Source organism: Mixophyes fleayi, chromosome 3 (genome assembly GCF_038048845.1).
Source record: "Mixophyes fleayi isolate aMixFle1 chromosome 3, aMixFle1.hap1, whole genome shotgun sequence".
NCBI lineage: Eukaryota > Metazoa > Chordata > Amphibia > Anura > Limnodynastidae > Mixophyes > Mixophyes fleayi.
Window position 1 is genome coordinate 196,618,332 of NC_134404.1, and position 14,434 is coordinate 196,632,765.

General features: G+C 41.3%; 1 protein-coding gene across 1 annotated transcript in view; it reads left to right on the forward strand.

Moving 5' to 3' along the window:
- SLC35F1 (solute carrier family 35 member F1) overlaps positions 1-14,434 on the forward strand; it is a 287,258-nt gene that overhangs the window by 266,260 nt on the left and 6,564 nt on the right. The window contains exons 6-7 of the mRNA XM_075202978.1: positions 331-383; positions 6,056-6,210. Coding sequence (XP_075059079.1) covers positions 331-383; positions 6,056-6,210 — 208 coding nt within the window. The remainder of the gene's footprint in view (positions 1-330; positions 384-6,055; positions 6,211-14,434) is intronic.

Below are 14,434 nucleotides of genomic sequence, written 5' to 3' on the forward strand. Positions count from 1 at the left end.
TCTCTTTTGTCTCTTTTACAGTCAGTTGCTCCCAAAAACCAGTGGCATTCAGCCATTCCAGTAAAAAAAAAAAAAAGGAAACTGCCACTATATGCTTAAGGGTAGAAAGTAGAGTTACATTTCTTATTTAAATAGAAATTGTTATGTTAATGCTGTAAACAATGCAGTACAGCTTTATATAGGAATTTTAGGTCTTTTAGAGACAACAAACCATAATTCATGCTTATGCCAGTAACACTGTGAGAAATGACATGCTTTTAATAGAAGTGATCCTAGTTTCGTTTGACTGATTGTAATATGTCTAAAATGAAAACATATATTTCCTTTCAGAGCAATAATGGAACACAAGGAGTTGTTAAAAGTACCTTGGGACTGGCAAATAGGTAAGACAATTAAATTCTGTCATAAATAATGCCTCACTAAACAATGTAAAAGTCACAATCTATCAAAAACAGACCCGCTACATAACATTTCCTAAATGAGCTCTCCACCTACTGGCTTATATAACATTTACTGCACCATTATCTTAGGCTCAGAACAGCAATATGCAGGGATCATTGTGAAATTAAAATCACAGAGGATGACACTTTCCCTCTAATGTGAACCAGAAGAATATAGATAATATGAACACCAATGGCCATAAAAATAAATTCTCAGGGAAAAATCCAAATGTATAATTCTCATAAAATAAAATTGCCCAGAGCAAACTATGTGTAAACATACAAATGAGATAGCAGTAAATTATGTCTGCATACAGAATGTTAAAAAAAACCAGACATCTATGTCTGCCCAAACTGATATTAATAGTTCAAGGACTTCTGAACTAGTAGAATGTCATGAGATATAGTATAAAAGGTGATGGTACATTTGGTGAATAAATACAGTAAATGTGGTTACATTAATACTTGTACATTAAAATGTATTTTATTGTGCATGTGGTCAGCATTATACCATTGCAATGCCTGTGGGGAAACGGGACAGACGCACACAGATGTTTTACCTTCTAAATGATGACCGCCTACCATCCACTTTGGATTCACCTCAGTCGCTCTCCGTCTCAGCACCGTCTTCAGTGAAGGACTGACTCCTGGACCCTGCAGGGGAATACACTAAAGGAGACAGGTGCATACAAATAACAAACAGTTCGGTATGTGACTTGCCATTGACCACCTTACCAATGGTCACCAGTTACTTACCTGGGAACAGACCGATACCAATCCTACTTACCTGCTCTTGACCACCCGTGTCCACCGGAATTTAGCCGCTCCACAGGCCTCCGCCCATGGCCTGATCCCTAGCTGTTAAGCCCGCCTTGTCTTGGGGCTCAGGACTTTAGGTGCCCTTTCGGACAGATGAGAGGGGTCTTGTATGCCATTCTCAGCAACTTAAACATTTAACTATCAAGGCACCAAGTGTTGCCTACACTACCAAGGACCTACCGTGCTCCCTGCTAAACCAAGCCCTATTGTCTGCTAAGAACTATAGGGGCCTATTGCCATGCTAACAACCGGAAACTACTGTCCCTCTAACCACAAGGGCCTAATGCCCTTCTAACAAGGACCTAGGGTCCTTCTAAAAATCAGGGGCTGCTGCCCTGCTATCATATCAGGAGCCTTGTGCCCCACTAAACTCAGAGGCCTGTGCCTATCTGCACCTATGGGCCTTGCAACTAGCAAACCATAGGGGTCTAATGCCTCAGCAAACTATAGGACCTTGCACCTTGCCTACGCTCAAGGGCCTTATACGCTGCACCCAGGACCTTGCGCCCTATCAAAACTCAAGGGCTCTTGCGCCCTCTCTACCTCTAAGGGCCTTGTGCCCTATCTCTGCCTAATGGGCCTTGCACCCAAGTTCTAGCTATTGGGCCTTCTGCCCAATTCCTACCTATTTGGCTTAGTGCCCAAAAACTACTACTGGGGCCTTATTTCCCCTCCCTAATTATGGGGCCTAATGCAGATAAACCCTGCCTATATCCTAACAGCACCAGGGTCTTATGCCCACTATGGTACCATGGGCCTAGTGCCCGAACTGTGCCCACAGGCCTTGTGCCCATCCTTATAGTAGGAAAAATACTAACCTGCTCCGCGCAGGATTCTTAGCTTGCCCTGGCGTCTTCAGTTCTTCTAAACCCTCCAGCTGGCGGTGCCTCTTCCCCTCTTCCGCACGCTGCACCCCACTGTGTTCTTGGTGGGGGCACTCTTAGCCCTTAAAAGGGCTCCCCGCCGATGATCTCTTCTTTTCCTTGATCTCGGCATCTTCTGACGCGCCATCTGTGTTTCTTGTCACGCCGTCTCCTCCATCGGCTTCTCGTGACAGGGTAGCTCCTATCCCTTACAAGGGCTTCTTGCCACTTCCACCGGTGTCCACATCTTCTTTTCTTCTGGACGTCGCACGACGTCCTTTTCCGTCGGCTCCGTACTAAACTGAAAATGGTGGCTTAAATAGCCACTGGTGCGCTGGCGTCACTCAGCGTCGCTGGGAGCCCTGATTGGCTCACAGCAGCTCCAGCGATTCAAATGGCCGGAGGTGAGCCAGGATTGGCTAACCTACTCGGCCACCGATTGGCCAGCAGGGGAAAGTAAGTGAGCCCTGATTGGCTTACTCGCACTCTGCTGCCGGGACCTGAAAGGAAGGACAAAAACTTACCACCGCTAGATCCTGGGCTGGGTAAGTGAAATCTTTTTTCCTCTTCTTTTTTCTGGGCTTCCAACTTCTCCTCTGTCTTCACCCTCTTCCAGGGCACGGGTGCAGGGCACACCTCCACAACTACATACATACAAAATAATTAAAAAAATTCTGTATGTTTATATGCTGGAATATGACTCTAGAGCAGGGGTGGCCAACCAGTCAGAGACCAAGAGCCAAAAAATATCTATAGGCACTGCAAAGAGCAAACTTTATCTTTTATATGTGTGCGCATATACATATACCCAGTATAAACATATGCATACATATCAACCACACATACATTGAAAATATATCCTAAGCAAAAAAGAAAACATCCAACAGTGTCAAAATGTTCAGAATAATCATAAAATCAGCACAGCTCTGCACTACACAGTGGAGGAAGGTTCAAATGGCTACTCATGGGGGTAAATGTATTAACCTCCGGTTTCTTCAACCCCCGTGAGTTCGGCGTCTTCGGCGCTTAAATTTAAAGCGGCACTGCCTTGTAAAAGGAAGTTTCCCTTTACAAGGCAGCGCCGCTTTAAATTTAAGCGCCGAAGACGCCGAACTCGCGGGGGTTGAAGAAACCGGAGGTTAATACATTTACCCCATAGTCTCTTTACAGTAACTCACACTGCTACTGCATCCACATTCCTTCAGACCTCTTAATGTGCCCCTCTGAGCTCTTTACATGTGCATTGTATCTCTCCAAATGCGATCACATCTCCCTACATGCCCCTCAGCCTCCCTACATGATATTAGACATCCCCACATGTCCCTTTAATCCCCATCAGCCTCTCTACATGCCATCAGATCTACCCACATTCTTCATACATGCCATCAGACCTCCACACCTATCCCTTACATGCCCATCAACCTCCTCAACATGCCAACAGACCTACATACATTCCATCAGATCTCCCCAAATGTCATCACATCTCCTTACATGCTCATCAGCCTCTTCACATGTCAACAGACCTACGTAGATTCCATCAGATCATCCCAAATGCCATCAGATTTCATTACATGCTCATCAGCCTCTTCACATGTCAACAGACCTACGTACATTCCATCAGATCTCTCCAAATGCCATCACATCTCCTTACATGCTCATCAGCCTCTTCACATGTCAACAGACCTACGTAGATTCCATCAGATCATCCCAAATGCCATCAGATTTCATTACATGCTCATCAGCCTCTTCACATGTCAACAGACCTACGTACATTCCATCAGATCTCTTCAAATGCCATCACATCTCCTTACATGCTCATCAGTCTCTTCACATGCCACCAGATCTCACTTGCGCCTTACTTGCCCGTTCAGAGGAAGGAGGAAGATCACACTACACTCTCTTCTCTTCCTTCTCTCTTTGGATTGCCTGTGACACTGTGACCTCCCTGCATTGTTCACAAGATGTGGCTGCTCTTGGTCAGTTGAACAGTTAAATGTTTTTCCAATATACCCTTGCCGGCAGATGGACAACTAGAGCCACAGGTTGGCCACCATTGCTCTACAGCATTGATGGGCAACAGGTGGCCTTAGCGCTACATGTTACCCTCTGAGCCTTCACCTGCTGCCTCCAGCTCCTTACTGCTTTATTGACAGATTTGATTGTTATAGCTTGTATCACTTGTTTAAAATGCCTGCTGATACATTATTACAGATGGGTGTCTCGTTCCTTGATTAAATGTATTGGTCTGATTAACTACTGAGAAGTGTAATCGACTGCCCTTTTAGAGGTTTTAGGGCCACCCATGCGGTCTTTGCAGTGTATCAGGTTGCCTGTCACTGGTCTACAGCAACCAGGTGTCCTGCATATAGACCCAACAGTGCTGATATTAGGTTAGGCGAGAGAAGGCATCTCCCTAGTAGGTAAGCTTCTAAAGGACACATTTCAACAAGATTTGAGATGTTGAAATAGAAAGACACTGGTAAAAATATAATACTAATAGAAGGAAAAGAGGGAATCAGGAAATCATTAATAAAATGATCTGGATTTAAAAAAAAAAGGTGCTATAATGAAATCTGCAGGCTACAAAAACAACTGTTTCTACAAAAATAAATTGCCAATGTCCTTATTGGATACAATCAATTACAAAGTTTACTTCCCTATAAAAAAAATAGCTAATGTGTGGCAAGGTGCTAATAAGTTGTTATGGCTCGTTTAGCAAAATTGCCTTTTGTTGCAAAATTTGCACTGAACTAAAGCAATCAGACACTTGCCTTCATCTAACTTGCATAAGACAGAAAAGAAAACGAATTGCTGTGGATCAGTGTGAATTTTGCATCTAAGTGTAATGCTATTAAATGAGCCGTACTGTCAGCTTCAGCTTTCCTAAAACAAATTGCAGTTTTGTCACTAAAGCTGCGGCGAAGGTGCTTAATTACTGTGTGTTGAATTTACTAAAAAAAAAAGCTGGGAGAAGCGCCGTTTTTGTTTGTCTGCTTCTGCACCAAAGAATGTCCTCAAATTATATTCACACATTACACATGTATGTGCGGTAGGCACTTCCATCTGCTGCATTCTATAGGCATTAGGGTTTTTTGAATGTCAGTGGGACAGTCGAGTGGAGCTGACTGTACAGCTGTCACAGCTTCTCCAGTACCTTAAACTTTCATCCCAGTTCAGTCCCAGTGACATTCACAATTCTCCAGGCTGCCAAGCCACCAAACAAAAAGAGGGTTCATTTTTCCAAAAAGGTGACTCTTTTAGGGGGGAGGGGGGTTATACTTAATTATAAATAAAATTTGAGGCTGGAGTTGGTACTATCTAGAGCGATACAAGGACCACTAAAGCACTAAAACCATCAATTAGGCACAGAATGAATGTTATCAAGTTGGCAATTTTGGAAGCCTGTAAATGTGAAAGTTGAAGAATATTTACTAAAATGAATATTACATTTTTCTGGATCAACTGTTGTGGGTTCTTATGGCTGCAGAAGTCTATATTCATTTGAAGTTACCTTACAGATGGGACTAAGAAAGTTCTATCAGTCTAAACTCTAGCAATCCCTGGAGACCTACCAGCTAGTACTCTTTATTTGATGGCATGCCTACCGTCACCTATTAATACATGTGCACATTGATAGTGTCATCAGCCAATCTCCAGGGAATAAATGGGCGTTAGTTGGTACCAGTCATCCTATAATAGTATAGCAGTGGGTTATTGGACTGAAGAAAGAAAGCGGCTTGTGCTCATTATATGTAGAACCATACTGGTATCTAAACTGGCTTTTATGAACAATGCAACAATACTTTTGAAGGTAGCATTTAATTACAAGTTAAGTTAATAAAAATCGTCCACATATTGTGTCAAATAAAAAAGGATGTTTTTCATTTTTAAGTATAATCAGATGTTTACTGATATGCATGTCTTTTTGTACAGGACTGCTGTATGTGGGTTTCACCGCCTGCATGTTTGGCCTTTATAGCTTCCTGCCTGTGGTTATAAAGAAAACCAGTGCCACTGCTATCAACCTCTCCACATTAACAGCAGAACTCTACACCTTTTTCTGTGGCCTGTTCTTGTTTCATTATAAGGTAAGCTAAACTACTTGGATATGAGGACGTAGGCTTATAATGAATATTCATTTATTTAAAGAATACCTAAAGAATATTAATTTATTTAAATTGCCACTAGCAAAACGATTTTTTTTCTGTACCTTGTCTTCTTTGACCCTATCATCATCATCATCATCATCATTTATTTATATAGCGCCACTAATTCTGCAGCGCTGTACAGAGAACTCATTCACATCAGTCCCTGCCCCATTGGAGCTCACAGTCTAAATTCCCTACTATAGACACACACTCACACACACAGACAGACAGAGAGGGAGAGACTAGGGTCAATTTTTTTTTTATTTTTTTTTTATTGCAGCCAATTAACCTACCAGTATGTTTTTGGAGTGTGGGAGGAAACCGGAGCACCCGGAGGAAACCCACGCAGACACAGGGAGAACATACAAACTCCACACAGATAAGGCCATAGTCGGGAATTGAACTCATGACCCCCAATGCTGTGAGGCAGACGTGCTAACCACTACGCCACTGTGCTGCCCTGTGCTGACCCTAAACTAAATCTTGGAGCATGGATGTGATATGTAAAACGTTCATTGCTAGGACTTGTACTAATTAGACAATGATGCCTTTAACATTCTTAGATGATATGATATATATGTGTTTTATGCACTTTATTCCATCAGCATACCTACACATATGATTGAAAAAATTATACACAGTGGTAGATCTAGTTATAACAACCTTTGGTGTAATACTGTCTCTATTTTGGTACATCCTGGTGAATGTCATTAATATAAAATTATTTCCTGTGTAATTTTAAATACATTAATTTTCTCTATTGCTAACTGAAATTTGGAATAACATTTTATCTTTTAACTTGTTTTACTTCATCTGTAGGTAACTATGGGGGTAAAAATAAGGTTGACCATAGCAATCAATCAGAACTGTCATTTTTATAGCACGATTTAAAAAGTGACAGCAAACAACTAATTACTCGGTATGGGTAACACAACAATTTCTTCAGTCACCTGTAGTGCAATTTTCATAAAAGTTCATAAAAGTTCATAAAAGTTCCCCGGTGTATACGATAATGCTCTTGCACACCTGGGGCCTGATTCATAAAGGATCTTAAATGAGGTATCTTATTTTAGTCTCCTGGACAAAACCATGTAAAACTGCAAGGGGTGCAAACTAGTTTTCTGTTTTGCACATAAGTTAAATACTGACTGTTTTTCATGTAGCACACAAATATCAACTTTAAATTTCAGTGTACAAATTAGCTATCAAGTATTTGTGTGCTACATGAAAAAACAGTCAGTATTTAACTTATGTGCAAAACAGAAAACTAGTTTGCACCCCTTGCATTGTAACATGGTTTTATCCAGGAGACTGAAATTTAAGATCCTTAATGAATCAGGTCCCTGGTTTCTAAAAGGGTGATACTGTATAATGACTCTAGAAAGAGGAAAGTCATTTTTATTTCTTGCCTGTTAATCAACATACCGCCACCCAGAGCCCTTTTTATTCTTGTACAGTAATTTTTCTCATGAGGCAACATCTTTATTGCATGGTCGAACGGCAGGAGGTGGGTTTTACTTTGTTGGGGATGTGAACAGGCTCAAAAATGACAGAGAGCTGGCAGAGGAGACAGACACCCCCACCACCTCCCCCCACCTACACCCTTACGTTTGTTTGCAACTTTACAAAGAAACAAATTAAAATTGTGTGTAGCACATGCATTTCTCTAGAATGTGAACTCAAAAATTAGATTTGATGAAATGTGCAGAGTGCCTTGGATGCATTCAAATGGGGCAGATGAATACTATGTTTATATGTGTATTGACATCATTGTCAGTTTATGATATCAGATATAGAGGCATGCTTAGCACCAATTTTAAACGTAGAACAATACATACATTAACGGTTTCTTCCAAATTGAACGTTGTGTATTATCTAATATATAAAAGAGAAAATTTGTCCTTCTGTCCTTCTGTCCTTCTGTCTGTCTTTCTATACAAATCCACATTTTTCAAGCGAAGATCATGAAATTTTGCATACGAGTCTATTAAAACATGACGGAGGCAACTAAAAAAATTTAAAATTGAAATTCATTACGGGGTGGGGGTGGCGAGGGGTTCCAAAAAAAAGGGGAAATATATTTTTTCTGGATGCACCCGGAGGAACAGGTAAGACGTTTCTCATCAAGTTGTTACTTGCTAAAATTCGAGTACATTCCAAGATAGCTATTGCTGTGGCCTCTTCTGGAATTGCTGCAACTTTGCTCCCTGGTGGAAGAACAGCACATTCAGCTTTCAAGTTACCGCTTAATCTGGCCCGAAGTTAAACTCCCGTCTGCAATATCACTAAACGAACAGAAAAAGCTCAGATTCTGCAGCAATGTCAGGTCATTGTATGGGATGAATGCACCATGTCACACAAAAATACTTTACAGGCCCTCAATCAAACACTTCAATTTTTAAGAGGCAATGATTTACTAATGGGTGGAGTCACTGTTGTATTGGCTGGAGATCTTCGACAAACATTGCCGGTCATTCCAAAAGGAACAATGGCGGATGAAATTAATGCATGCCTTAAATCATCACATCTTTGCGACTAACCACAAATATGAGAGTTTCTCTGCATGGCAACACAATGGACGGTCAGTTTGCTGATCATTTGTTAAATATTGGGAATGGTTTAATGCCGCTTCATCCAGTAACTGGTCTCTTCAAACTCAGAAAAACACTTTGTAACACAGTTGTGTCTTAAAATTCTTTAAATCCCGGGCAACGCCGGGTATTCTGCTAGTATAAAATAATGTACCACCTATATCAGAAGCCATTGAAAGGTTCTGTGGCCATATCAAATGCAGGTCACAGAAATAATATTTTTTTATTATACAGTAATAATTCCATATAAAACAAAAGTTTCAATATGAAACACAGCAAGATGGTTGTATGAGGTAAACCTCATATCCAGGTATTTTACCTTCACTAACAAGTATGCATGCCATTATGGAGCAATTTCACAATGAGTCATGTAACAGCAGTGACATAACGTCTCTCCAAATATATGGCATATTTTACGGGAGTGACATCACTACTCTCCAAATCAGGATATTGTACATGTATTCATGTTGCCTTAAAAGAGAATCTTTCATCATCACCATTTATTTATATAGCGCCACTGATTATGCAGCACTGTACAGAGAACTCATTCACATCAGTCCCTGCCCCATTGGGGCTTACAGTCTAAATTCCCTAACATACACACACAGACAGAGAGAGAGAGAGAGACTAGGGTCATTTTTTTTTTTTTATAGCAGCCAATTAACCTACTAGTATGTTTTTGGAGTGTGGGAGGAAACCGGAGCACCCGGAGGAAACCCACGCAAACACAGGGAGAACATACAAACTCCACACAGATAAGACCATGGTTGGGAATTGAACTCATGACCCCAGCACTATGAGGCAGAAGTGCTAACCACTAGGCCACTGTGGGTATCAACTGAAACTGTATAGTTTTCAGGGGTATGGCATCTGCAAGTTAGTTTGTAAGAGCTAAGAGAATTGAAATGCATTATTTCCAGTGAAGTCTTATTTTTTTAAAAAGTAACATATTTGGAGATGCGGGGTAGGGTGCTGAAAGCAACAGACACGAAGTGAACAGAAAAAAAATGTCTATATGTAAGAACACATAGTAATGTTTGCAGCTAAAAGCTATTCCTTGGCTGATTGCAGCCTGAAAGCTGGAGTGTAGTGGGAGGTGAGGACAGATGTAATGAAAGTCACAAAGTCCATTGGTCTTAAACCATTTTCATCTTGTACATTAAGATGTAATAGGGGGCTAGGAGATACTTCAGCTGAGGAGAGAAAGTGATAGGTTTAGCAGAGACGTGATAATTAAAAGTTCATTCATGTCCAAGTGCATCGGCTGCTGATAATTAGCGAAAGAGAAACTCTGACATGCTACATCTCTAGTAGTTCTCTACTTTGCAATTTAAAATGTCAAATCACTCTGTATGTTCCTCACATTACAAGAAGAATACAAAGCATATTCTTATTTTTTTGTATTGTTAAAATACTCCAGGCAAGTCTGAATTTCTTGAAAGTAGATTTGATTTAATCTTTATCCTTCTGAGGGCAAATGTAAAAAGTTTATTATGATACAGAAATGTAGTTTCACAGGAGATGCTAAATAGCAATGAACTTGTTCAACAGCTTTGTTGTCTGCAGCTGAACTTTAGGGATGTTGTGGGTCTGGGTCATTTTTGGCTGAATATTTCTCCGTACTTGATCAACTCTGAACTTATTGGATTCAAATTATAACTATGTCTAACAATTCCACATATGGCTCAGTGAACAGCCAGATTGGTCAAAATGATCAGACTAACTAACCACACCCGCACCATAAGGAACCAGCTCAATTCAATGTTCAGTGAAGAAGCCACAAAGTCAAGTGTTACAAAAAAGTGGACAATGATATATTATCATTTTAATCTGTTTTAGCAGTTCTCTGTAGTAAATGGGCTGTTTTTTAAGCTATGGTTAGTGTTACAGATGTGAGCCTTTTGTTTGGTGCCACCTTGTGGTGCAATGTTATTGTTCTTATGTTTTGCATGTATCTTTGACCATGTACCTTTGTTCTGATCATCATGGCTACTGTCAACTAGCATTCTGTGCCTGTTCTTATTAACTGCAACTGAAACATGGTGTTATATGTTATTTATCCCACAAATTATGCTGCTTTTACCTTTCTGGATTGTGGCAGTAAGAAAAGGACAATAATTGCATGTATATTAGTCGGACTTAAATTACAGACACCCTCCCAGTGAAATTAAATTTAAAGTTATTCTGAATGGGAAGTAAATATTTATGGCAATTACTAATAGTATCCCTTTTCTAGATGGAATGCAACTGAGAGGTAATTGGAGTAGTAACCGGGGAAAAAATTCACATTAGCCACAGGCCTTGACATCAAACCAGATAAGGTGCAGTAGCCATGCTGAGGAGCAGGGCTGGATTGGGACTAAAAATCACCCCTGGCATTTAAAGCACACAGGCCCACCTCTGTTCCAGATAATAATAATATTACAGTACTTTTTGCAAAGGTCATTGTTATACAGTGTCCCGTGAGATTAAATGTATTACAAGCAGCTTGACTCTCTATTTTCAGCATAGAGCTTACCAGTATCAGGTAATGGTATGTACAGGACCGGCAAGAGAAATTTGGGGCCCAGGTACAGTGAACTTTTGTCGCCCTCCTCCACAGACGAGTAGCAAATAAACTGTTTGCCGCCGCGCCAAAAAGGGCGTGACCACATTGTGCTGGGAGTGTGGTCAACATGGGGCATTGATACATATATTGTAATAAAACATTACATTTATCACACCCTCCCAGCCACATTATGACATCCCCAGCCCACTGTACTTATCTATGCTTCTGATGTTGCTGACATCCTTTAGGTTGGGAACTTCCTGTAGAGTGAGCAGGGAAGCTCTTTGTCTCACGAGATTACCCAATTCTTGTGTTACTTAAAGCTCCTTGGCTTGCTCTGCAGGCTCTGTCCTGTCCAAGGACCAGGAGCAGCTATCAGCTCTCTTCCCCTAACCAGAGCTAGATTAAGGCCCAGGAAGGGGGGGGGAGCAGGGTTTCTAAAACAGCAGGGCCCCTGTTAGGTAACATGGTTATCATTTTAGACAAATACACAGGCACTACTGTGTACACTACTGTTAGAAGCACACAGCTCTGCCTTCGCAGTAGGTCGTGAAGCAGGACATACCTCCCAACTGTCCTTGCAGTCAGACCAAATCCTGACTAAGCGATACAATCACCAAAATTCAGGACTGCCCCACCATATTCAGAACAGTTGGCAGATTGTTCTGCTCTCTCCTACCTGTTCTTGTCACTTTCACCACCTGTGGAAGCTGGTTTCTTTAGTTCAGTTCCTGCTTGTCGTGATCCTGGAATGTTGGATGCCCTATTTTGAAAAAAAAAAAAATGGGTACATGAGACTTAGAAAACTCCAACCAGCCCTCTTATTAAATCAATAGCACTCACATTTTATAATTAGGTCTCCTTTCATTCCCAACAATAATAGTATTCCCATTTAGTAAGTAGACCTATTTCACTCCAACCAGCCCCAATATTAAATTAACAGTATACCCGTTTACTCAAAACATATTTCCCTCCTTCCAAACAGTTACAGCAATAAATTAAATAGCATTAACGTTTAATAAATATACCTATTTTCCACAACCATCCCCGGCATTAAATAATTCATATTCACATTTAATAAATAGCCCTCCTCCCCAAAATCAGCCCCACATTCAATTAATAGCCTCAAACCACCCCAGCATTAAATTAAAAGTTCCGTCACCTCACCTTAACTAATTAGCCCCCACCTACACTACACCATTAAATAGCCTAACTCCCACACTATATTAAGATCCTCCCTTCCCTCACATATTATATTAAAATACTGCGTCCACGCACACACGCAGGGTCAGATTGGCCATCTGGCACTTCTTGCAAATTCCAGAAGGGCTGTTGGCTAGATGGGCTGGTCCGAATGCCCGCCCGAGCAACAGCACCTCCCTGTGCGCTGATTAGCAGACGGAGATTCAGTAATGTGCCGCCTATGCAAGTAATCACATGGGACAGCACCACATGACAGGTGCCATCCTGTGTGATGCTATCAGTCTGAGCGACAAGAGGCAAGTAGAACCCCACTACAATCAAGTGATACCAAACTAAAGCTGTATTCTGGATAGTTGATAAAATCATTGTGACAGTTCCAAACAGAGTGTGTTATTCATGGATGTGCACACATGCTTATGTTTTATTACTGTCAGGTTCCATATGTGAGTGCCTAGGTTTAATACAATTAATCATTCCAGCTGAGCTACACAAGATGGAGCCCACTGACAAAAGAGCAGCTAATTAATGCCTAAGATGATGTGTTCAAGGGGCAGTTGTGTCAGTCCCAGGCAAGGTACATTTAAATTCAACCCAAGTCCCATCATTTCAGTGTGCCCCACAAAAAACTGTCCATAGCATTGAAGCCAAGAGTGAAGGCTCAACTTGGTCAGCATGAAGCAGATGGCCATATTGTAAGTGTGACACAAACAACTGACTGGATAAACAGCATGGTCATTGTGGAGAAGCCTGAGAAGCTTAGAGTCTGCATTAATCAGAGATTCCTAAACCAAGCACTGTGGAGATCTCACTATATCATGTCAAAAGTGGAAAATATTTTCTTCAAGTTGCCAAAAGCCCAAGTTTTCACATTAGTTGATGCACAGAATGCATTCCTGTAATGCAAGCTGAATGAAGAAAACATCTATATGACTACCTTTTGGACACCCTGGGTCAGCAAAGGATTTTATATAATTCTGTTTGGAGTTTCCATTGCACCCAAGGTAAATCAATGAAAGCAACACACATTCTTGACTGGGCTCAGTGGTATTGAACCAATTGCGGATGATATTCTTGTTGTTTGCTGTGGCGAGACAGACAAAGAAGTAGAGAATGACCATGATTGCAAGTTTCAAGTACCGATGGATCATTGCAATCAAGTGAAACTAAGACAATGTAAAGAAACTGAAATTGAATCTGAAAGAGGTCAATTTCCATGCTCATAGTCTGTCCTCTTAAGGTTTGAAAGTTGACCCAGAAAAAACCAGAGCAGTCTTGGAAATGCCAAAGTCCACGGATGTTCAGCGTTTCATTGGGTTTGTGACATATCTGGTCAAATTCATGGCTCGCGTTTCAGAGGTGTGTGAGTCCCTGCACAAACTCTTGGACAGGGAGGCAACCTGCCACTCAGGGCCCTCTTAACAACATTATGGGCCCCCGGACAAAGCAGTGCATCGGGGCCCCTATATATATATATATATATATATATATATATATATATATATATATATACATATATGGGAAAAAAAGTGATTATATATATGGGCCCTGCAGCGCAAAAAAAAAATCCTGAAAAAAAAAAAGAAGAAAAAACTTACCTACTCCGACTCCCTCCCTGGTCTCCTCCTCCGTGCTGCGCTCCGCAATGGATGTCGGGCGGGCATGATGACGTCACGCCCGACATGCACTGCGAGCGCCGCACGGAGGAGGAGACCAGGGAGGGAGCTGGATCGTCAGCTGACCGCAAGGTAAGTTTTTTCTTCTTTTTTTTCAGGATTTTTTTTTTTGCGCTGCCTCTGACGGGCCCCCTGGGCTGCAGGGCACC